Source organism: Aulonocara sp. 'chitande type north' Nkhata Bay, unplaced genomic scaffold (assembly GCF_057382095.1).
Source record: "Aulonocara sp. 'chitande type north' Nkhata Bay isolate Kocher_YH1m ecotype deep benthic unplaced genomic scaffold, A_spYH_male_GT1.1 unmapped_scaffold_2, whole genome shotgun sequence".
Lineage (NCBI taxonomy): Eukaryota > Metazoa > Chordata > Actinopteri > Cichliformes > Cichlidae > Aulonocara > Aulonocara sp. 'chitande type north' Nkhata Bay.
Genome location: NW_028234334.1, coordinates 1,511,050 through 1,534,149, shown reverse-complemented (window position 1 = coordinate 1,534,149; position 23,100 = coordinate 1,511,050). Strand labels below are relative to the sequence as shown.

Genomic DNA, 23,100 nt, shown 5'->3' with positions numbered 1-23,100 from the left:
TCAGCACCACGTCCTTGTTGGGCAGACACCTTCAGTGACAGGACAGTTTATTATGCTGGTAACGTTAATAAGTCTGTTCACCTGTAGAGCTCATTTAAACACATCAGCTGTAGAACATCATGTGTCACGGCGTGTCCAAACTCACAGGCTGCATCCTCCTGAGGACCCGGCCTTCAAGGTCTACGTGGGCCGGGTCCTCCAAAGGTCGGGTAGGCGGGAAGTGAGCGGCTGTGACGGTCTGGCCTTCAGATCCGCGTCACCGCTGTCTCGGTGGAGTTTAATAAACTCAGCCGTCTGCTCCTTGCTGTCTAAAATCTAACAGGACACTGGAGTAAACTCTCGACCGTCTCACACTTCTGTTTAATCACTTTTCTGTTTGACGTTTATTCAGCTGTGTGAAAACTGTAACTTCAGCCAAACCAAACAAACAACCCTGAAAAAAGCCAAACGATAACATTTTTACGTGATCTAAGTGACTTATATATCATGTTTAAACCTGAACAGCCAAAGGCCGTGGGGGTCCAAAAACGATGTGCCGGGAGTCCGCTGTTCTCGCCGGCTCTAATGACCCTCGACCTCCCGGTTAGCTATCCAGATGGTGGGTAACAGACGTCTCCAAAAACGTCAGAGCACTTTTGCAAATATGTGATATCTTGACAAACCGAGCAGATATTTGAAGTTTACACTCCTACATTCTCAAACAGGAGCCCCAGCAGAGATGGATGGCTGGCGCGGCTCTCCGGAGCCCCCAGTCAGAGCAGATGCAGGGCCAGCAGGTGTGGAGACCCCTGGCTGAGGCAGCTGAAGCTGTGGGTGGCTGTCAGCCAGCTCAGGATGCCTTTTGGGCTGCAGCAGCATAAAATCCTCAGCAGGCTGGGTAAGCTTGCGTGAGCTCTCTGTGGAGGCTGTTGCAGCTGAGATGGCTCACCCGAGCGGTGCAAACTTAGTTACCTTCAAGGCTCCAGAGTCAGCTGAGGTCAGCAGCTCAGCCTCTGGGGAGGTTACAATCCCTGGAACAGCCAGGTCTCTACAACCAGAAACAGTCTTTGCATGTGCAGCTTCAGAACCAGACTTGAAGTTCCAGTTAGTGTCCGATGTCCCAGAAACACTCAGGTGCTCACTGAGCAATCTCTTGAGGCCAACACTCACAAAATCAAACAGTCTTTGAGCCTTTGTGGGAACATTTATCGTCTCTGCTGGAAACATCTGGGAGATGCAGCCTTAACACACTGGGCTTCACAAGTCCTTGGAGGCAGCTCACTAAACTCAGGGATGCAGACAAAATCAGCACTTGCAGGAACACAATGTGCCCTCTCACAATGAGCTTGGAAGCATAAACTGAGTTTTCCTCACTGACTGTTTCAGACAGGATTGTGGGAGCAACACAAAAAGCAGCTTCAGCTGGAAACACACAGTTTAGTGTCTTTGCTGCTCGCTTTAAGTCACAATAAACAGGAAACTCATTGTGTCTCATGTCAGAATCACTCATATACAGGAAAGGAAGAGGCGGAGCTTATTTCCTGCAGGGAGAGGTTAGCAGTCTGTGTCTTTCTCATTTCTGACTCCTAAAGAGCTGAAAAACACAGGCTGTTATTGGCTGGCTGACACTGGGATTAATGTCCTTGAAGCCAGCAGTCTTTAATGTCCAGGTTCAGAACGGGCAGGTGAAAAACAGTCCTTTATGTCCTCTGATGTTCAATAAACTGTCCTGATTACTGAGGGAGCAGAGAAAGTGTCTCCATCACTCACCACAGCTGGATGCTCTGAAATCCTGGAATCCAGCTGTGGAGAGGAGCGCCGGCGGCGTGGACGCAGTTTAGTAATCAGGGAACGGGAGACAGGAGGGAAACACAGCTGGGACCAATTACACACACGAGACAGGAAACAGTAACACGGGACTGTCAAAGTAAAACAGGAAATATAACACAGAGTCCAAAGTAAGGAGACGTGGGACACAGTGAAGACACAGAAACAGAAACCAGAACTATAATCACAAAACAAACTCAGAAACATAAAGAGTGAATCAGCTGATTCAGTGTTTGTGACAAAAACATGGATCCTGGTTAATAACTTTTATTTGTTTGTTTCTGTATTATTTTGTGTATCGTTCTTATGAGCTGTTGTTTTGTCAGTGAAATATTATTTCATTGTTTTAAGCTTTTTGTTGACTTTGAAGTGCTTAAGTTGATATTTTTGAACATTTGATTTGTTCGATTATTGTCGAGTCGATAAAACTGTCAAACGCACAGCTGCTTCCAGCACGGCCGGAGGAGAGGTGGCCGAGCAGACGCACAACACACACAGCTCACAGGTTTGCATTTCTAGATATTGCAGATGTTGCAGAAATTGAGAGTAAAGAACTCAGAGATCCAGCGCTGTCTCCTGCCCCTTATTTATACACCACAACACAACGACAGGCGTAACTCACACAAACGGGTAACATGAGGCTCAGATGCTTTGGACGTGTTCACATATACTGGACACAGAATGATGAAGATGGAGCTGCAGGAAGGAGGAAAAGAGGAAAAACACAGAAAAGATTCACAGATGTGGTGAAAAAGGACACGACAGCTTCTGTTTGTTAGTTTGGTTTTTCTTTATTTGGTAAAGATTCAGAAATAAAGAGAAGATCACATGTTTGAATATTATATTAACGTTCTGTAATTACAACAAGTTGTAAAATCTTTCCAGAGTGAGACAGAGACTGTGCAGAGACTGTAGAAGGACAGAGCAGCAGCAGAGCAGTCCAGATACACTGATGATCCTCTGTCAGATCCAGAGGGACACACAGGGGTGATGCTGGACTCTACATTGTGTCTGACAGTGGAGCTGTTCTCAGAGCAGTTCACTCTGCAGCACTGACAGTCATCTGCACTTCATTCCTCTGTCAGTCACTGCTGGATGAAGCTCTCCTCTCCACCTCCCAGTAACATGGCCCAGTCAGAGCGTCTCTACACACAAGCTGCTGCTGCTTCAACCTCTCTGGATCATCAGGACACAGCTGCTCCTCTCTCAGCACACACACCGTCCTGTTTACCATCATCACCTCCACCTGCAGAGAGAAGGAGGAAGAGCAGAGGAGATAAACGAGTGTTTCCAGAGACTCTTCATCAGCTGTCAGTCAGTGATGCAGCACATCCAGTATAAAGAGCAGCAGGGACGTCAGTGCTGGGACTGTACTAGGACTCATTGTTGCTTCACTTTTTCTAATCTTTGGATTTTTATTGAAGTTGCTGAAAATGTTTTTCCCTCCTAGTTTGAGTTTGGACTTTCATTCATTAGAAGAACCTTGGTGTGTCCACTCTGAGCTCTGTAGGAACCCCAACAACAAGCCCAACAATCCAGATGGACGGTTCCAGCTGTTAACTGGAGGAATTCCATCCAAACATCTGCTCTCACTAAATTCTTCCTCACCTACAGACTGTGTTCTTCACTGCTTTAAACTTGGAAATCAATGCAGTCATTGGTCTGCGTGCTGCTTTGTTCAGAGAGCTGATTGGCTGTTGACAGTGTTTGATCAGAGCGTGTCAGCCGTTACTATGGTGACCATAAAGGTGAGAAACAGGAAGTGTTTGTGTCCAATCCTGAAGCCTGTCACCGTTCTCCTCTCACAGCTTCACTGAGAAGCTGCAGCTTTACAGGAAACACTGGATCTTTGTTTCATACTGACTGTGTTTAGTACAATACTGCTGACAGCACCACCCACTCACTCCATCACTCTACTTACACCAGAGTCTCCAGTCTGTAGTCTGGACTCTGCTGAAGATCAGACAGCTGCTTCACATCTGGATCCTTCAGGTTGTTTCTCCACAGGTCCAGCTCTCTCAGATGGGAGGGGTTGGACTTCAGTGCTGCTGCCAGATAATCACAGCTGATCTCTGACAAACCACAGCTCTCCAATCTGTATAAAGAATGAAAGATGTAAGTTTATTAGACAAAGTGCTTGAAATCATTCAGTGTTTCATCATCTGTTCAGAGCTGAAGAAGGTTCAGAATGTAGAAGTTTAGAAAATGGAAACTCCAAACAGCTGAAGCCAACAGGAAGCAGCTTCAAACAGGAAACTGTGCAGAGTTTCAGACTATATGTCCTGATGCAGCCAGTTGGATTTTGGAGATTTGAATCTCTGTTCTGTGACTAAGTCCTTGAATCATTTCTTCCAGTTGGTCCAACACAAGGGCGCAGATTTGTTTTAGTTATTAGTTCACAGAGGCTGTTAAAATTATACGTCTAACATTAAAATGTTGGTGACACAATAATTTCATCCTAATGGTACTGACATATTCATAGGGTTAATTTTTGCGACAAAATGTCATGAGGTAGTCATTATTTTGCAAATATCCACCTTGTAGTGCAGTTTGCACAACTTGTTTTAAAAATGCACTCACCCTACAAACATTACTGATGAGTCAAGATCTGCACAAACTGACAGAAACACTGAAGCAGCTCCACATTTTATTCTTATTGTCATGTTTGTCCTATTTGTCAGGTGACAGAAGAACCAACACAAAGCTCAGAGAGCAATGGTGACACAAGATCACAGGTGGAATTGGATGATGACTTGTTGGTTCATGACTGTATTTGAAGCACATGTGTGACTGCACGTATGTGGAATGTCTCACTGTTATTCATCAGGTGACAGAGGCAGCTCTGCCATGTTGTAGCTCAGAGGTGAAGAGTAGGGGTGGGTTTTTATAATCGATTCATCGATTAAAATAGATTCTGGCTTGGATAACGTAAAATCGATTCATTAAAATCCTGAATCGATTTTTTAATATAAATTTATTTTGTCCGAAATGCCAGAATCTCTGGTGACATCTCACAAAATTTCAAGAACCACCAAACAGTTAAGACAGTAAATGAGAGCAGGTACAGGGATTCTGCACATAGACTTAAACACACAGCACGACCCACGGATCAGAATCAGTTAGATGTCGCCTTTCTCACTGAAAGCCGACAGCTCGCTGATCCGGGTCCGCGCTTTGTGTTCACGCCCTTTATGCGCTGATTCTAAAGCTGTTAGTTTGATCTCTCTCCAAACAATATTGACCGAACCAGCAGCAAAAGAATGGTAAATGGTAAATGGCCTGTATTTATATAGCGCTTTACTAGTCCCTAAGGACCTCAAAGCGCTTTACATATCCAGTCATCCACCCATTCACACACTGGTGATGGCAGCTACATTGTAGCCACAGCCACCCTGGGGCGCACTGACAGAGGCGAGGCTGCCGGACACTGGCGCCACCGGGCCCTCTGAACAACACCAGTAGGCAACGGGTGAAGTGTCTTGCAAAAGGACACAACGACCGAGACTGTCCAAGCTGGGGCTCGAACCGGCAACCTTCCGATTACAAGGCGAACTCCCAACTCTTGAGCCACGATCGCCCCAAGAAGATCCAAACGCTTCACATAAACATCGTCATGAATTCACTCTTTTACTGTTTTGCTTCCATTGCGATGCGCAGCTCTCTCTCTCCCTCTCTCCCTCTTGGGAGTCTTGGACATGTGTTGTGGCTCCATCAGGGGAGCTTCTAAATGTGATGTGATGGCCCCTCTGGGTCTGTCAGGTCACAGCACTGAAGAGAGCTCAAACTGGGCACACAGCTGTTCCAGTCTGGACCAAAGACTCTATACTGGGACTGAGGGACTGCTTTGACTGCACCCACTGGGACTTTTTAAAGGCTCATGTTCTCACTTAGATCATCGATTTCTACTGACATTTCTTTCTGGGAAAAATGGGGATTACTTTGGAAACAGGAAGTATTTTCCCCAATAAGCAGCCCTGGATTAGTAAATCACTCCAACATGTTCTCAGGCAGAAGAAGCTGTCTTGTTATGAGGGAGAGAAGAAAAAGATTGAGGCACAGAAACCTGTTGAAAGAGAGATAAAGCAGCTAAAATCAGGTGTAAAAGTAAAGCAGAGGATGAGCTGAATAAAGGACACTCAAGGCTGGCTTGGAAAGGAATGAAGTCCATGGTGGGGATGCAGAACAAGGAGCAAAGATGAATGTGATGCTGAATCAGCAGAAGACTTGGACTCATTTGATTCCAGCTTTGATATCATTGATTTCAATGAAGAGCTTTGTGATTGTAGCAAAGGGCTGGTAGCTCTGAGAGTCCCACTGATGAGGTGTTTGTGTGGAAATCTCTTAGTGGGACCAAAGAGAGAAAAAGCCCTGGTCCTGATGCTGTGGGAGGGAAATGATTGAAGTGTGCTGTGAGGAACTGACTGGGAGAGTTTCACACATTTTCCAGTCCTCCTTGGAACAACAGGAAGTTCCCAGCATATGGAAACAAAGGTTAAGTGTCCTATGGCACTCAGTGATGATGGTGCTGTGGCCCCACCACCTCCACCTCTTTGTAAAGGAACTAACTGTAATCTGAAGCTTCAAATGGAACTAAGACTTCCTCCACTAGGTGGCAGTGTCTGATGAGAAAGTGTTAGTGGAGCTGGCCTGGAGTCAGAAACAGGAAGATGCAGGATTTGGGCTGAAATGGGCAAAAGTGGTTAGCACTAGTGCCTTAGAGCAAGAAGGTTGTAGGTTGAAGCTTGTTGGTCAGCTGGGCCTTTCTGTGGAGGTTGGATGTTCTCCCACAGTCCAATGAAATGCTGCTTAGGTTCATTGGTGCTTCTACATTGGCTGTAGGTGTGGATGTGAGGGAGTGCTTCTCTGTCGCTCTCTGTTGGCCCTGTGATGGACTGCTCACCTGTGCAGGTGGACCACGCCTCTTGCCCTATGACAGCTAGGGCACAGGCTGCAGCCCTGTGAGCCTAAGCTGAATAAACAGTTAGCAAAAATGATCCATAGATGGCCTGAAATCCCCCAGTTAGCAGTTTGGTAGATAGCTATGACATGCTAATCCCATCCAGCAGCTGTATTCTACCTGTAAGCTGATCCCTGCTGAGCCAAAGCACTTTTTCATATACAAATTACAACCTTTAATAGAAACCTATTGGTCAGCATCTTATTAGCCTGCTGTTAGCTTCATTCCACAGAAAACTGAGAGAAACTAACAGAGTTGATAAAGAATAAAGAGAAATGTGCTGATTTAAAGCCTTTGAAGTGCTTCAGATGATCTCTGTCCACTTCTGTCCACTCATTCATTCATGTAAGCTTTCTAATGCAGCTTTGATCTTCACAGTCTGCTTGATGAAACTCATTCTAACCCTGAATGTCAGAGTGTTCCTCCTTCTCTTTCCCATCATTCATGCTGGCAGTGGAGGAGATTTGGATGTTGGACTGTGTTTTGGATGATGTGTGTATGTTTGTGTTGGACTGCTGTCTGTAAAGCAAACGCACATTTTGCTTTGGATTTCAGTGTCAGACAGACTTTAAGGTGCAATGAAGAGTTTGAGAGTTTCACAGTGAATTTTCCAGTGGAGGATTTTTCTTCTTCTTTGAAGGTTTGAAATGTGAACATTGTTCTGCTGCAGTCAATGGACTAAACCAGAGAAGAAGAAAACAGACTTTACCATGAAGATCCTCAGTGTGGATCAGTATAATATCAGCCTGATGTCTGCAGTTTAGTGTCAGCACAACTTTCACATCATATTCATCTCAGCACAACTAAAACATGCTGACTGACCTCAGAGTTTCAAGTTTACATCCTGGACTCTCCAGGAAACCACACAGATGCTTCACTCCTGGATCCTGCAGGTTGTTGTTGGAGCTCAGGTCCAGCTCTCTCAGATGGGAGGGGTTGGACTTCAGTGCTGCTGCCAGATAATCACAGCTGATCTCTGACAAACCACAGCTCTCCAATCTGTATAAAGAATGAAAGATGTAAGTTTATTAGACAAAGTGCTTGAAATCATTCAGTGTTTCATCATCTGTTCAGAGCTGAAGAAGGTTCAGAATGTAGAAGTTTAGAAAATGGAAACTCCAAACAGCTGAAGCCAACAGGAAGCAGCTTCAAACAAACACAACAAGAGAAAAAACTCTGAATGTTTCACATTAAAGTCGTACATTTCTCATAAAAACAGGACAAAGACTTGAAAAAGTCGTGTTTTTCCTTCCAGGAACCACATGGCTTCACTTTTAAAGGTGAAGTGTGACAGAAATGGACATATTTGAAGTCCAACACCTTTTTCCAGTCACATTATTAAAGCAGACAAACTACAAGCTCATTTTCATTCCAACAAGTCATCTTCTGACCTGGACTAACAACACTGGTCTCTATGTGCAGCTGGCTGTGAGACCAGTGCTCAGGGAGCGTCTACAAAGTGCAACACTGAAAGAACATCACACACTCATTTGCTTCCAGCACTTTCACACAAACATCTACTGTCATTATTGTCACCAAACTCTGTGGATCCTTTATTGCAAATTCAAATGGGATCAAATGGTCAGACAAAAGAGGGTTATGAGGAAATATGATGAAATGTTGTGTATTAGCAGCAAGTTATTGAATCTTTTTCCTCAGAAACCAAACAAAATGATTGACAAACATGTTTTTACAAACTCAGTGTTGGACTTGGATCAGCAGGATAAGCTGATGTTTAAAGGCATTTGAGTCTCGCTGTATGAGAGTCCAGTTCTTACTCAATATTTATGGATGATGTTCTTTCAGTGTTGCACTTTGTAGACGCTCCCTGAGCCTCACAGCCAGCTGCACATGGACCAGCTGACATTACCCAGCATTAGAGGCGGCTGTAAAAAATTCATGTTCCCATTTAAATGGTTTTAATTTGAATAAAACGATGTTGATTCATTCAATCCTGAATCGATGTTTCATATAAATGTATTTTGCCAGAATCTCAGGTTAAAGCTCACAAACTATTTCAACAAGCAGCAAACAGATAAAACAGTAAATGAGAGCAGCTAAACACACAAAGATGGAAACACAGAGCGTGGATCGTTCACTCCACGGCACGTACACGGACACGCCGTCGGGGCTGAAAGTGGACAGCTCACAGATCCTGAAGCTGCAGGTTTCATCTGTCTCCAACCAAAACTGAGTGAAGCAGCAGCAAAAGAAGATCCAAACTCTGCTTCACGTTTGATCAATATGCTCATGAATTCTCTCTGACTTTGGCTGTTCCTGCCTGCACAGCTCTCTCTCTCTCAGTGTACTCCAAGAACAGCTTCAAACATCTGTTTCTGCATCATTCACTGTTTATTAGCCACCAGTCTGCTGTTGTGTTCAGTGCTGTCGGCCTCTGACAGTAAAGCCTCATTTCTGCTGTTCCATGGAAACTTTTTAAAATGATGACAGATTACAAACTCTCAGCTGTGTCTGTAATCAAACCTCTGTAACTTTGCTTCACTTCAGCAGCATCAGCTCATGTTCACATGTTGCTTCATGGTTTGCTTCAGTTTTTGATCGACTGCAGAATATTTTGAAGGTTATCTGCTATAAAAAGCCAGAAGAGGAAAATCTGCTTCATGTGTTTCTGTTTGATCCTCAGTGACTTTGACACAAAGGCCTCTGCTGTGATGATCACACCTCTGATCAAGTCTCACAGTGTCACAACTGATAAATGATCAGAGTTAGAATATTTCTGACTGTCTGCTGTGTGCCGTGACCTTTGACCTGCTAAAGACAGTCAGCTGTGGATTATTCATTGTTGTGTCTGATACTTAGAACTGTGAGGAAGAAGCTACACAGTTAATCAGGGTCCCCTCTCTCTGAATCAGGAAAGGTGGGCAGGCCGCGTGTGGGCCGCAGGCCATACGTTGAGTATCACTGTTTGAAATGTGAACATTGTTCTGCTGCAGTCAATGGACTAAACCAGAGAAGAAGAAAACAGACTTTACCATGAAGATCCTCAGTGTGGATCAGTATAATATCAGCCTGATGTCTGCAGTTTAGTGTCAGCACAACTTTCACATCATATTCATCTCAGCACAACTAAAACATGCTGACTGACCTCAGAGTTTCAAGTTTACATCCTGGACTCTCCAGGAAACCACACAGATGCTTCACTCCTGGATCCTGCAGCTTGCTGTTGAAGCTCAGGTCCAGCTCTCTCAGATGGGAGGGGTTGGACTTCAGTGCTGCTGCCAGATAATCACAGCTGATCTCTGACAAACCACAGTAACTCAATCTGTATAAAGAATGAAAGATGTAAGTTTATTAGACAAAGTCCTTGAAATCATTCAGTGTTTCATCATCTGTTCAGAGCTGAAGAAGGTTCAGAATGTAGAAGTTTAGAAAATGGAAACTCCAAACAGCTGAAGCCAACAGGAAGCAGCTTCAAACAAACACAACAAGAGAAAAAACTCTGAATGTTTCACATTAAAGTCGTACATTTCTCATAAAAACAGGACAAAGACTTGAAAAAGTCGTGTTTTTCCTTCCAGGAACCACATGGCTTCACTTTTAAAGGTGAAGTGTGACAGAAATGGACATATTTGAAGTCCAACACCTTTTTCCAGTCACATTATTAAAGCAGACAAACTACAAGCTCATTTTCATTCCAACAAGTCATCTTCTGACCTGGACTAACAACACTGGTCTCTATGTGCAGCTGGCTGTGAGACCAGTGCTCAGGGAGCGTCTACAAAGTGCAACACTGAAAGAACATCACACACTCATTTGCTTCCAGCACTTTCACACAAACATCTACTGTCATTATTGTCACCAAACTCTGTGGATCCTTTATTGCAAATTCAAATGGGATCAAATGGTCAGACAAAAGAGGGTTATGAGGAAATATGATGAAATGTTGTGTATTAGCAGCAAGTTATTGAATCTTTTTCCTCAGAAACCAAACAAAATGATTGACAAACATGTTTTTACAAACTCAGTGTTGGACTTGGATCAGCAGGATAAGCTGATGTTTAAAGGCATTTGAGTCTCGCTGTATGAGAGTCCAGTTCTTACTCAATATTTATGGATGATGTTCTTTCAGTGTTGCACTTTGTTTGGCACAAAATGAAATTATTTGGCCTCTCAGATGCTTTTAGAGATTCCCAAATGACTGATGATGACATCTCTGGGGTCTGATTGATAGAAAAAAAATGTCTTTGAGACCTTTTGTAACTGACAAACTCTTCATCTGCTAACAACACTGAGTTGAATCTCCATGGCTGATAGTTGGAGCAGGCATCAGGAATACACATTGAAAAAACAAGAGGAGAAATCACCAGAGTCTTATAATCACATTCTGTAACTAAAGGGAGACGTTTTTCTATACAAATATATGTTTTATGGACATTAGAAAAAAAAGAGTATTGATGTGAAGCAGGATTATGAAATCTCCATACATCAGCCAGCCCATAATTATCAAGAAAGCTCTGAATGACGCATGCTGAGTTTGGACTAAGTGTACTTTTGTGTGAACTGTGGTCCATAGCAGATAATGAGCAGTTTAGGTCTCCCTCAAAGATGATATTGTGTGATGACATATTGGGGAGCCGCGCAAAGACATTAGTGAAAAATCTGTGATCGTCCCAATTAGAGGCGTAGATATTTGCTAAGATCAAAGGAAAACCATAAACTATGTTTTCTGCACTTAAAATCCTGTAATTTTCTCATAAATCGACAGTGCGGCTTATGGATGAATTCTGGTTGTGCTTACTGACCTCGAACCGATTTTATGTGCTACACGGCGCTCAGAAACCTTTCAAAAGATGTTTTGGTACGACTTTGCTCAGCTACGAGGCCGCACCGCTTGATGGATTGTTGGAGCATTACAGCTACGAGGAGCCTCGCGGAGTGATACGTACTCTGCTTCAACGTAATATTACTGTATTGAGTGTGTATAAGGACCATAAATGGCACCTGTAAGAGACACGGTTACAAAGAGGGTTTCAAACTCCAGGCTGTCAGTCACGCAGTAGAACCTGGGAACAGAGCAGCTGCTTGTTATTATGCTCAGCGTCTGTTTACATTTTGACTGCACGATTGTGAGCTGTTTGTTATGCACAAACACAACATTGTTTTCTTTTATTTATGGAGCATTATTATTTAATAAATGCTGATCATTTATTCCTGAGTAATTGTTTCATGTACATCTACGCTGTATGTTAATAAATGTGCCTGTGTGAGATTTGGGACACAGCTTTGACTAAGAACTCTCTTTTTGTTCGTACTTTCTGGCTTTAAAAATATCGAGATATATATCGTATATCGCCATCCAGCTAAAGAATATCGAGATATGAACTTTGGGTCATATCGCCCAGTCGTAATATTGCAATAGGTTGTCCGTTAAACTCAAGCGGGGCTTGGGCCCTGGCACGGCGTAGCCACACAATCCTGGTAGTAGTGACGCTCGGCTATGACGGCGTGCGGGTTACCAGCTGGCTTTCTCAGGATAGGGCTCCTGTGTGAGCGGTCGACAATAACGTCTTTATCCATACCCAGCACTTCACGTAGTAGCACGGATACGGCCGTGGAGGAGCTCGAGTCCAGGCCCTCTGGGATCCCTATGATGTGGATGTTAGCTCTTCGCTTCCTGCCTTCATCACATTTATCCTTCAGGTCAGACAGCTCCTCCTTCATACTCTCTACTGTAGACTGCAGGGTGGTCACCTCATCGCTCCACATTGACAGCCCATCCTCAGCTTCTTTCACTGTAACCTTTACTCCATCAACTTCGCCGCACGTCGCCGCCATGCTGTTAGCGATCTCATTTCTCAGTCCTTGCACGTCAGCCCTTATATTGTCAAAATCTTCTTTCAATGCATTTCTGACTTCTTCTTTTAACAGCGTACTAATGTCCTCTTTAATGGATTGAAGAAGCTCCAGTTTTAGAGCAGTAGGATCCACATCACGCGCGTCTGTTGAGTCTGCTCTTCAGCGGCCGTAGAGCTGGACGCTGCCCTTTGGCCATCATCGATACTCTCGCCCGAGATCGCACCGGGGCTAAAATATTCACCTGCTCAGCTGTTTTTGATCAGTTTGAGCCTGTGTGGTTTGATCAGGTGGAGGAACGATGTGATGCTATAAAGACATCATCTTGTCCAAATGAAGTTGTTCCAACACGTGTTTAAAAAGATTTTAAAGGTTGTCGGTTCCGACATCTTAGCGATTTTTAACAGCAGTCTTAGTTCAGGTGTTGTACAGCCTGTTTTAAACATGCTGTTGTACAGCCTGTACTAAAAACCTGATCTGGATCCTCTGTCCGCTCAAATTTCAGGCCTATTTCAAAGCTTCCCTTCCTGTCGAAGATTTTGTAAAAGATTATATTTGTTCAGCTGCAATCTGTTGTAAAGGTTTCAGTCTGGTTTTAAAGCTCTTCACAGCACTGAAACTGCACTTTGGAAAGTTCTTAATGATCTTTTATCAGCCACTGATCAGGAGACTCCGCTGTGCTTTTGGATCTGACCGCTGCCTTGACCACAGCATCTTGACCTCACCATTGGAGCATGGCGGCATCAAGGGCGCTCTATTAGACTGGTTCAGCTCTTTTATTAAATCGCATTATTACATTTGGGGCTTATATTTGACGGCAATGTGACCTTTGAAAAACAGCTGAGCTCAGTTGTACAGCGGTCTTTCTTCAAACTGAGGCTTTTATCTAAGGTGAGATCATTTCTATCTTTTAAAAACCTTGAACGGGCGATCCACGTTTTCATGACGTCCCAGCTGGATTATTGTAACTCCTTATATGTTGGAGTTAGTGGGACCTGCCTGGCAAGACTGCAGCTGGTCCAGAAAGCTGCAGCTCGTCTTCTGACACAAGCTCAAAGACATTTATCGTCCCAACAACCACATATACGCTGGTCCCTCGCTGTAACACAGTTCACCTTTGGCGGCCTCGCTGTTTCGCTGATCTTTTTTGTGCAATTTTGCATGTTTTTGTTTTTTACAGCGCATTGTGTTCTGCGTCCTGATTGGCTGTAGACCATTGTCAGTCAATCTTGTGCCGTGTCTCCTGTACAGTACAGAATGTGTTCAAATTTACAGCAGTGTGACTCTGCAGTGCTGCACTGTATGTTTGTACGTTTTGTCCCCAACAAACAACAATGATGACGAGACGTTTTGCACCTGTGGTAGCAGCCAAAGGCAGAGGAAGATGCTGACCATCATAGTTTCAACAAGGAGGCAAAAAGGTTGTAACTGTCCACAACAAGAACATCGTAAGGATGGAGTCAGCTTTGGCTTTGTGGCTCAGTGACCGCAGGAAAAAGAACATCGTGCTGGACACCAACATTATCTGCAGAAAAACTCAAAAGCTTTATGAAACTTTACCTGACAGCGAGGAGCCCAGGCCATGGACGAGTGCTCCTCACACAGAAGCTCATTTAATGCCAGCAAAGGCTGATTTGACACGTTTCAGAAACACTTTGCTTTCATTCTTTAATAATGAACTTATTTTTCTATGAAGGTTTGAACTTTGTTTAAACAAGAGAGAAAAGTGTGAAAATGTTCATGCCTGTCTGAGAAAAGTGTAGAAAGTGTGCAGTGAGGGTTTAACTGCCTTAAAACTTCTATAATACTTGTAAAACATAAAGCTGCTACTTCATTCTGAGACTTATTTTTAGAACGTAACTCGATAAACGAGCGACCGCAGTAATGTATTGTGTTTATTTTGAAAACTCTCAACAGGATCTTCAGATTTATTTTGAAAGGTTTATCTGGAAAACACAAACACATAAGCAGGAAACAAAGAGCGTGATATGAAACGATAGACGTTTTCATATGGTCATCATATATACATCGTTCTATCGAACAGCCCCAGCTCCTGCTGTCAGTCTCTGTAAATCTGCTCTGAAAACACATTTGTATTCACTGGCTTTTAATACAGCATGAGAGTTATTTGATATTTGATGTGTGATATTAATATTAGGAGTTATTTTAATCGTTATCTTGGATTCTTGTACAGCACTGTGGTCAACGCTGCTGCTGTAATTAATGTGCTATAAACACATAAACAATCTGCAGTTAAACATCCAAAACTAAAGATGTGATCGCTGCCTTTAGAAAATGTGCTGATGCACAAGATATCAGCTCCATTAAGGTGGAATATGGCCGTGTTAGAAACATGTTGGAAGAAGTTTGAAGCTGAAACTGTGAAGCTGAGAGTGAAAGAGCTCCAGCGTCTGACACAGGAAACTTTCTTATTTCCACACTGATGAAAGCATCAAGCTTTGATTTCCTGCTGCTTTTATTGAGTCACACTGTGAAACTGAGCCACAGCTGAACCAGCATCCCTGTACAGCAGACACTTACAGCGCTTGGCTGCTTCCATTGGACCCTCTGCACAGAGCTTCAGTTTCCTCTTCTGGTCCCAAAGTGCAGAACAACAAGGTTTCAAACAGCTTCGTTCCAGCAGCATCAGCCACAGACATGCAGAGAGAATCCTTTGGTTGTGTTGTGTGTTTGCATATCTGCTGTCTGTGTTGCTTTGTGAGGATGGATCATCTCCTGCAGCTCCAGATAAACAAGCTGGACCTGAACCTGGTAGCTTCACTTAGAAGACACTTGTGACGGGAACGTGTGAGAAGTTTTGTGCAGACAAGTTTGGATTTAGAGTGTGGGACGAGCTCTCCACAGTCTTTGTGGAGATCCACATTCTGCATACTGCCTGTGAGAAGCTGCAGACATTTGTCCTCCAAATCCACTGAGCAGCTGCTCGTGGTGGTATTAGCTTCATGTGTGCGTGTTAGCATGAAGCCTCGGTCACACTCTGCTGTGGACACGGTCACGGACAGCTGGACGCCTGATGGACGAGTCGTCCTTCCTGTTAAACTTCTTTGAGCATGAGAAGAGCATGAGAAGCTCAGTGGACACTGTTCAGGGTTTTAACTCTCGCTTTCTGATGGGTTTAGATTTTATTATTGTCATTTGTATTAGGAAATATTTAACCATATATTCTTAGAGGTGTATAATCAATTGTGTAGTGATAGGATGTGTGATCTTTAGCAGGCTGCAGGGGCTTGGTGTGTATTCCACACTGGAATGCACACCCACATCCTGGGAGCACGAGAGAGGTCGTACCTTCTCTTATTGTTTTATGGCAGGATTAACGTAGCTACGTCTGTTCTAGTCTAAGTGCTTTTTGTTTAGATGAACTGCTGGACTTCCTCACCATGTTATCTAGGGTGAACCATCTAGGGTGAAGGGGGGTCTACCCTCTTCCTGACCAAGGATGTTATATGACCCTTTGATCAGCAGTACCACACACACACACACACACACACACACACGCACGCACGCACACGCACGCACACGCACGCGCACACACACACACACACACAGTATTCTTTGTTCACATGTATACCTATGTGAGATGCTATATGTTAATGACCCTATGCATATTCATGTAACCACAATAAAAGGAGTGCTATGGGGAGCCTGGCTGAGAGTCTGATGGTGGTCAAGTGGTGGAACGACGCTTGGCTCCAGCCAGGTCTCCCTCATGCATGAGTAAACCAGAGAACTTTGGTGCCTTGTGTCTTGCTTTTTGCTGCGTAGCAGATTGTCCTTAACGTTCCAGTGGATAGGTTCAAACTACAAACCTATCACTTTCACTTCAGCTTCACCAACAACAGCACAAGCAGAGCAGCCCACTGCCTGCATGGCTGGGACAGCGCCCCCTGGTGACTGTAAACCACTACAACATGTAGACGGCCGTCTGCAGGCTGGATGTAGCACCACCGCAGAGACGTGCTGCAGCTCTGTTTAGTTACCCAGCTGACAGCAGAGGCTGTAGTTTACTGTTACCAACATGGAAAACTGAAGCTTCACCAGCTGGAGCTACAGAGCTGGAGAACAAAGGAGACTGAGAGGCCAGAATGATGTGGGAGGAAACATCAAGAGCCTGTTTGAAAGGAGACACATGTGGATGCTGTGCCAGTCTGTGGTCTGTCAGAAGTCAGCTGAGTCACACTGCAAGAAGCTGCAGAATCTCAGAGGAGGAGATTTGGAAGTGTTTGTGGGACAAACTGGACTCAAAGAAAGAAGATGTTTGTGAAGTCTTTGGTGGAGGTGAGCAGTGTGAAGCAGAACACATGCAGATGAATCAGGAGGTCAGCATCAGTGTCTCCTTGTGGTGGACGGTAAAAGAATCAGAGCCAACGCTCCCGTCCACCCTCGGCATGAAGCAGTGCTGTTTCTGAAACAGGAGGACAAGTCCAGAGAAGACAGAGGAAGCAAAGATGAGGGTGGGACAGGACAGCAGGACTTCCTTCACACCTGCAGCTCCATCACACTGCTGTAGCTCCTCTTCATCACACATGTACCTGCAGCCTGTCTTCGAGTCCAGGAGTCACCTCCACACAGTGTAGAAGCCTCCTGTGCAGACCATGGAGTCCAGCCTCTGTCAGGGAAGTCGCCACTAAAGCCTGAAAGACTTCAATCTGTCTCTGCTCCACCCGAGAAAGACCAGCACCGTACTTGTTGTGCATTCAAGGAGGGAACATCAGCGCTGCATCGTGGGAACAACACCGCAGGAACAAAGACACAGCACGGCCGATGAAGGACGAGGACAAAGGAAAGGTGAGTGAGAAGACCCTGGTGGTGTGGACGGACCTGCAGGGGCTCCAAGACTGAGGAGCAGAGACGTCCATGTACCAGCTGAGGATGCTGCAGTGATCCAGGGAGCTCGGTCCAATCTGAGGCCGTGTGAACTACGTGGACCACAGTTTCTTCACAGACTTCAGCCACGTGAACATCTGGAGATCCAACAGTGTACGAGCTGTGAGCCATCAGCTGTTTCTCTCATCAGCTGCTGTAATGAGAGCTGCTGGAATCATCTCGAGCAGCAGGAAATCACTGATGTTGTTTCTAACCAAAGATATGGGACTGAGCTCCGCTGAGCTCCTTCTACTTTCATCCAGATAGAAACTGCTACAGTCTGCTGATTATTGCTTTGCCTCCATCACACGAGCTCTTTATCCTGTTCTTCACTCTCATTGGTTCTTTGTCTGCTTGTTTTTACAACAGTAGTCTTCTGATTGGTCAAAGGAGACAATCAGCTGTGACTAAATGTAGCTCCTACAGCAGTGATGGGAATAACTACTGAAGCTAATCCAGTATCAAAGCTCAGGAATCAGCAGCTCCCACCTCGTTTTCTTTCAACAACTATTTTTAGCTGCTGTGTTTTTGTGTTTCTGCAGACCTCAGACATCCTGCTGCTCTGGACAACTTTTTCATTCTTTTGTATCATTATTTTGCTTTTCTTTTATTATTATGTTATATGTATTAATATGTGAAACACTTATTCTTTGTGTTTTTGCTTTGCTCCTGTCAAACTGCTTTAATAAAATCTGCTGCAGTCTAAACTGTGGACGTTCCCTTTTTAACCCTTTGTGAAACAATAAAGGTTTAAATCTGAGTATTCATCTATGTTAGTGTTTAATGGGTCTAATAGGTTGCTTTGGCCTTTCCCAGTAATATCTTCCCTTGCAGTCTGTGGTCCAGGCTTCTAAAACCATCCCAGGTTAACAAGAACTACAATCTAGAGGAGAGCTGCCATAACAGGTGTGACTGATGAGATCTGACCTGCAAGGTTACTCAGGTTTGTTTGTATCAGGACAAGCAGGGAAGCCGCCTGGACGTCAAAGTAGTTAGAGCTGGGCGAGTGTCCTCACCCACATCGGCTTCACAACTCTGCATCATCTACTGAGTAAGACTCAGAGCATCAGAGATTAGAAGGTCTACAAAGAGCTGAACCAGACTTCCTGTATAAAGGTTTTAGTTCCACAGATCGACAGTGTCAGCACAACTAAAACGTGGAGACTGACCTCAGAGTTTCAATTTGATGTTGTGGATTCTCCAGAAGAACACACAGCTGCTTCACTCCTGAATCCTGCAGCTTGTGGTAGCTCAGGTCCACCTCTCTGGGATACGAAGGGTTGAGCTTCAGCACTGCTTCCAGATAATCACAGCTGATCTCTGACAAATCACAGCGCTCCAATCTGTATAGAGAATGAAAGATGTAAGTTTATTAGACAAAGTGCTTGAAATCATTCAGTGTTTCATCATCTGTTCAGAGCTGAAGAAGGTTCAGAATGTAGAAGTTTAGAAAATGGAAACTCCAAACAGCTGAAGCCAACAGGAAGCAGCTTCAAACAAACACGACAAGAGAAAAAACTCTGAATGTTTCACATTAAAGTCGAACATTTCTAACAAGAGTGTTTTAAAGACAGAGTCACTGATGATCATCTTCTGCCCAGTAAAACTTTGGGTTTCCTCATGTGAGTGTTAATGATGCACAAAGACTGTGAGTGCAAAGAGGGAGCGAGGAGGATGACAGAGAGATGGTACAGGAGCATCAAGAACCCGGCGAGGAAATGAGCAGAAGGACTTTGGAGCCTGTTGGATTGAAGCTTTCACAGAGACGTGTTTGACTGGACACCACCAGGACAGACTTTTAATCCCAGGATTTGGATGAGCTTTCTGTCTTTATGGTCACAAATGATGCTGTAACTCTGTGACTGTCCTGGAACTGTCAGCAGTGTGGTTACGTCCTTTTGACCTGAGTTTCCACAGCTCTTATAACAGCAGTGTACATTCAGACTGAGACACGCTTCGGTCTGTATGGACCTGTTTCTGTAGCTGCCACCATCATTCTACGGTCGTGTCCAAATTCATGGGCTGCATCCTCCCGAGGACCCGGCCTTTGCGGTCTACGTGGGCTGGGTCCTCAGAAGGTCGGGTAGGCTGGAAATAAACGGCTGGGGAAATTGGACGGTCTAGCCTTCTGATTAGCGTCACCGCTGTCTCGGTGGAGTTTAATAAACTCAGCCGTCTGCTCCTTGCTATCTAAAATATAACAGGACACTGGCGTAAATTCTCGACCGTCTCATACTTCTGTTTAATCAGTTTTCTGTTTGACGTTTAGTCAGCTCTGTAAAGACCAAGGAGGAACCCACCTGGGGGATTAATAAAGTTTTATTTTATCTAATCTAATCTAATAACTTTAATCTCAGCCAAACCGATTTACTCACGAACAAACAAAACACTGAAAAAAGCCAAACAATAACATTTTGAGGTTGTCTAAGTGACTTATATATCACGTTTAAGCTGAGTAGCGAAAGTCCGCGGTGATCTGAAAATGATGTGCCGGGAGTTGTGCCGTTCTCGGCGGCTTCAGTGACCCTCGAGCTCCCGGCGAGCTATCGAGCTGGTGGGTAGCAGACGTCTCCGAAAACGTCGAAGCACTTTTGCATATATGCGGTATCTTGATAAACCGAGCAGATATTTGATGTTTACACAGCTACTTTCTCGCCTGAAAATATGTTAAAAGTTTATTTTGTGACCGAAAAAGATTAGTATGAGTCATTTTAAAACTTAGTAGCGGCCGCCATTGTTGGAAACTGGAGTTTGGCTGGGCCGCGCTATGAATTCTGGGATATGGTAGGCCACGAAGGACACACCCGACCCATCCTTCAAATTCGGGGAAAAGGAGGACGCATTTGTTGGCTGCATTCGGAGGAGTCTACGAATTTGGACAGCCTTCGACGTGTCGCTGTGACGTAATCGGTCTACAAATGCGGCCTCAGGAGGATGCAGCCCATGAATTTGGACACGACCTACATGTTTGTACATCAGCTTATCAAATACTGTCTGCTGTCTTCATTTATTACTCTTCACCTGCTTCACTGTCACTGTGTGGGCGGAGCTGTCTGAGCCCTGCCCACACAGACACAGCTCCTCTCTGGAGCAAAACTTCTGCTTCATCTCCGCCTCTTTTCTTCATCCTCCACCTCTCTTTTCTCTTCTTCGGTGTTCTGCAGCCACAGAGCCTCACAGCCATTAGCACGCCCATACCTGAGCAGCTAGCATTACCCAGCATGCCGTGCAGCAGTGTCAGTTTGTAAATGTGCAAGAATTCCTGCTCCAAACTGTTTCACAGAGTGCTGTGTGCCGTGACCTTTGACCTGCTAAAGACAGTCAGCTGTGGATTATTCATTGTTGTGTCTGATACTTAGAACTGTGAGGAAGAAGCTACACAGTTAATCAGGGTCCCCTCTCTCTGAATCAGGAAAGGTGGGCAGGCCGCGTGTGGGCCGCGGGCCATACGTTGAGTATCACTGTTTGAAATGTGAACATTGTTCTGCTGCAGTCAATGGACTAAACCAGAGAAGAAGAAAACAGACTTTACCATGAAGATCCTCAGTGTGGATCAGTATAATATCAGCCTGATGTCTGCAGTTTAGTGTCAGCACAACTTTCACATCATATTCATCTCAGCACAACTAAAACATGCTGACTGACCTCAGAGTTTCAAATCGACATCGTGGATTCTCCCGAAAACCACACAGATGCTTCACTCCTGAACCCTTCAGGTGGCTGTAGGTTCCACTCAGGTCCACCTCTGTGGGATACGAGGGGTTGGACTTCAGTGCTGCTGCCAGATAATCAAGGCCAATATCTGACAAACCACAGCTCTTCAATCTGTATAAAGAATGAAAGATGTAAGTTTATTAGACAAAGTGCTTGAAATCATTCAGTGTTTCATCATCTGTTCAGAGCTGAAGAAGGTTCAGAATGTAGAAGTTTAGAAAATGGAAACTCCAAACAGCTGAAGCCAACAGGAAGCAGCTTCAAACAAACACAACAAGAGAAAAAACTCTGAATGTTTCACATTAAAGTCGTACATTTCTCATAAAAACAGGACAAAGACTTGAAAAAGTCGTGTTTTTCCTTCCAGGAACCACATGGCTTCACTTTTAAAGGTGAAGTGTGACAGAAATGGACATATTTGAAGTCCAACACCTTTTTCCAGTCACATTATTAAAGCAGACAAACTACAAGCTCATTTTCATTCCAACAAGTCATCTTCTGACCTGGACTAACAACACTGGTCTCTATGTGCAGCTGGCTGTGAGACCAGTGCTCAGGGAGCGTCTACAAAGTGCAACACTGAAAGAACATCACACACTCATTTGCTTTCAGCACTTTCACACAAACATCTACTGTCATTATTGTCACCAAACTCTGTGGATCCTTTATTGCAAATTCAAATGGGATCAAATGGTCAGACAAAAGAGGGTTATGAGGAAATATGATGAAATGTTGTGTATTAGCAGCAAGTTATTGAATCATTTTCCTCAGAAACCAAACAAAATGATTGACAAACATGTTTTTACAAACTCAGTGTTGGACTTGGATCAGCAGGATAAGCTGATGTTTAAAGGCATTTGAGTCTCGCTGTATGAGAGTCCAGTTCTTACTCAATATTTATGGATGATGTTCTTTCAGTGTTGCACTTTGTTTGGCACAAAATGAAATTATTTGGCCTCTCAGATGCTTTTAGAGATTCCCAAATGACTGATGATGACATCTCTGGGGTCTGATTGATAGAAAAAAAATCTCTTTGAGACCTTTTGTAACTGACAAACTCTTCATCTGCTAACAACACTGAGTTGAATCTCCATGGCTGATAGTTGGAGCAGGCATCAGGAATACACATTGAAAAAACAAGAGAAGAAATCACCAGAGTCTTATAATCACATTCTGTAACTAAAGGGAGACGTTTTTCTATACAAATATATGTTTTATGGACATTAGAAAAAAAAGAGTATTGATGTGAAGCAGGATTATGAAATCTCCATACATCAGCCAGCCCATAATTATCAAGAAAGCTCTGAATGACGCATGCTGAGTTTGGACTAAGTGTACTTTTGTGTGAACTGTGGTCCATAGCAGATAATGAGCAGTTTAGGTCTCCCTCAAAGATGATATTGTGTGATGACATATTGGGGAGCCGCGCAAAGACATTAGTGAAAAATCTGTGATCGTCCCAATTAGAGGCGTAGATATTTGCTAAGATCAAAGGAAAACCATAAACTATATTTTCTGCACTTAAAATCCTGTAATTTTCTCATAAATCGACAGTGCGCCTTATGGATGAATTCTGGTTGTGCTTACTGACCTCGAACCGATTTTATGTGCTACACGGCGCTCAGAAACCTTTCAAAAGATGTTTTGGTACGACTTTACTAAGCTACGAGGCCGCACCGCTTGATGGATTGTTGGAGCATTACAGCTACGAGGAGCCTCGCGGAGTGATACGTACTCTGCTTCAACGTAATATTACTGTATTGAGTGTTTATAAGGACCATAAATGGCACCTGTAAGAGACACGGTTACAAAGAGGGTTTCAAACTCCAGGCTGTCAGTCACGCAGTAGAACCTGGGAACAGAGCAGCTGCTTGTTATTATGCTCAGCGTCTGTTTACATTTTGACTGCACGATTGTGAGCT

General features: G+C 44.1%; 1 protein-coding gene across 3 annotated transcripts in view; it reads right to left on the bottom strand.

The window, feature by feature from the left end:
• Window positions 1-23,100, bottom strand: part of LOC147300756 (ribonuclease inhibitor-like) — a 92,063-nt gene that overhangs the window by 61,829 nt on the left and 7,134 nt on the right. For all 3 annotated transcript variants that reach the window (XM_086284824.1, XM_086284825.1, XM_086284823.1), the window contains exons 2-5: window positions 21,110-21,289; window positions 18,634-18,807; window positions 9,870-10,046; window positions 7,586-7,762 (exon numbers count right to left, since the gene is read on the bottom strand). In XM_086284824.1, the coding sequence (XP_086140950.1) occupies window positions 7,586-7,762; window positions 9,870-10,046; window positions 18,634-18,807; window positions 21,110-21,289 (708 nt within the window). The remainder of the gene's footprint in view (window positions 1-7,585; window positions 7,763-9,869; window positions 10,047-18,633; window positions 18,808-21,109; window positions 21,290-23,100) is intronic.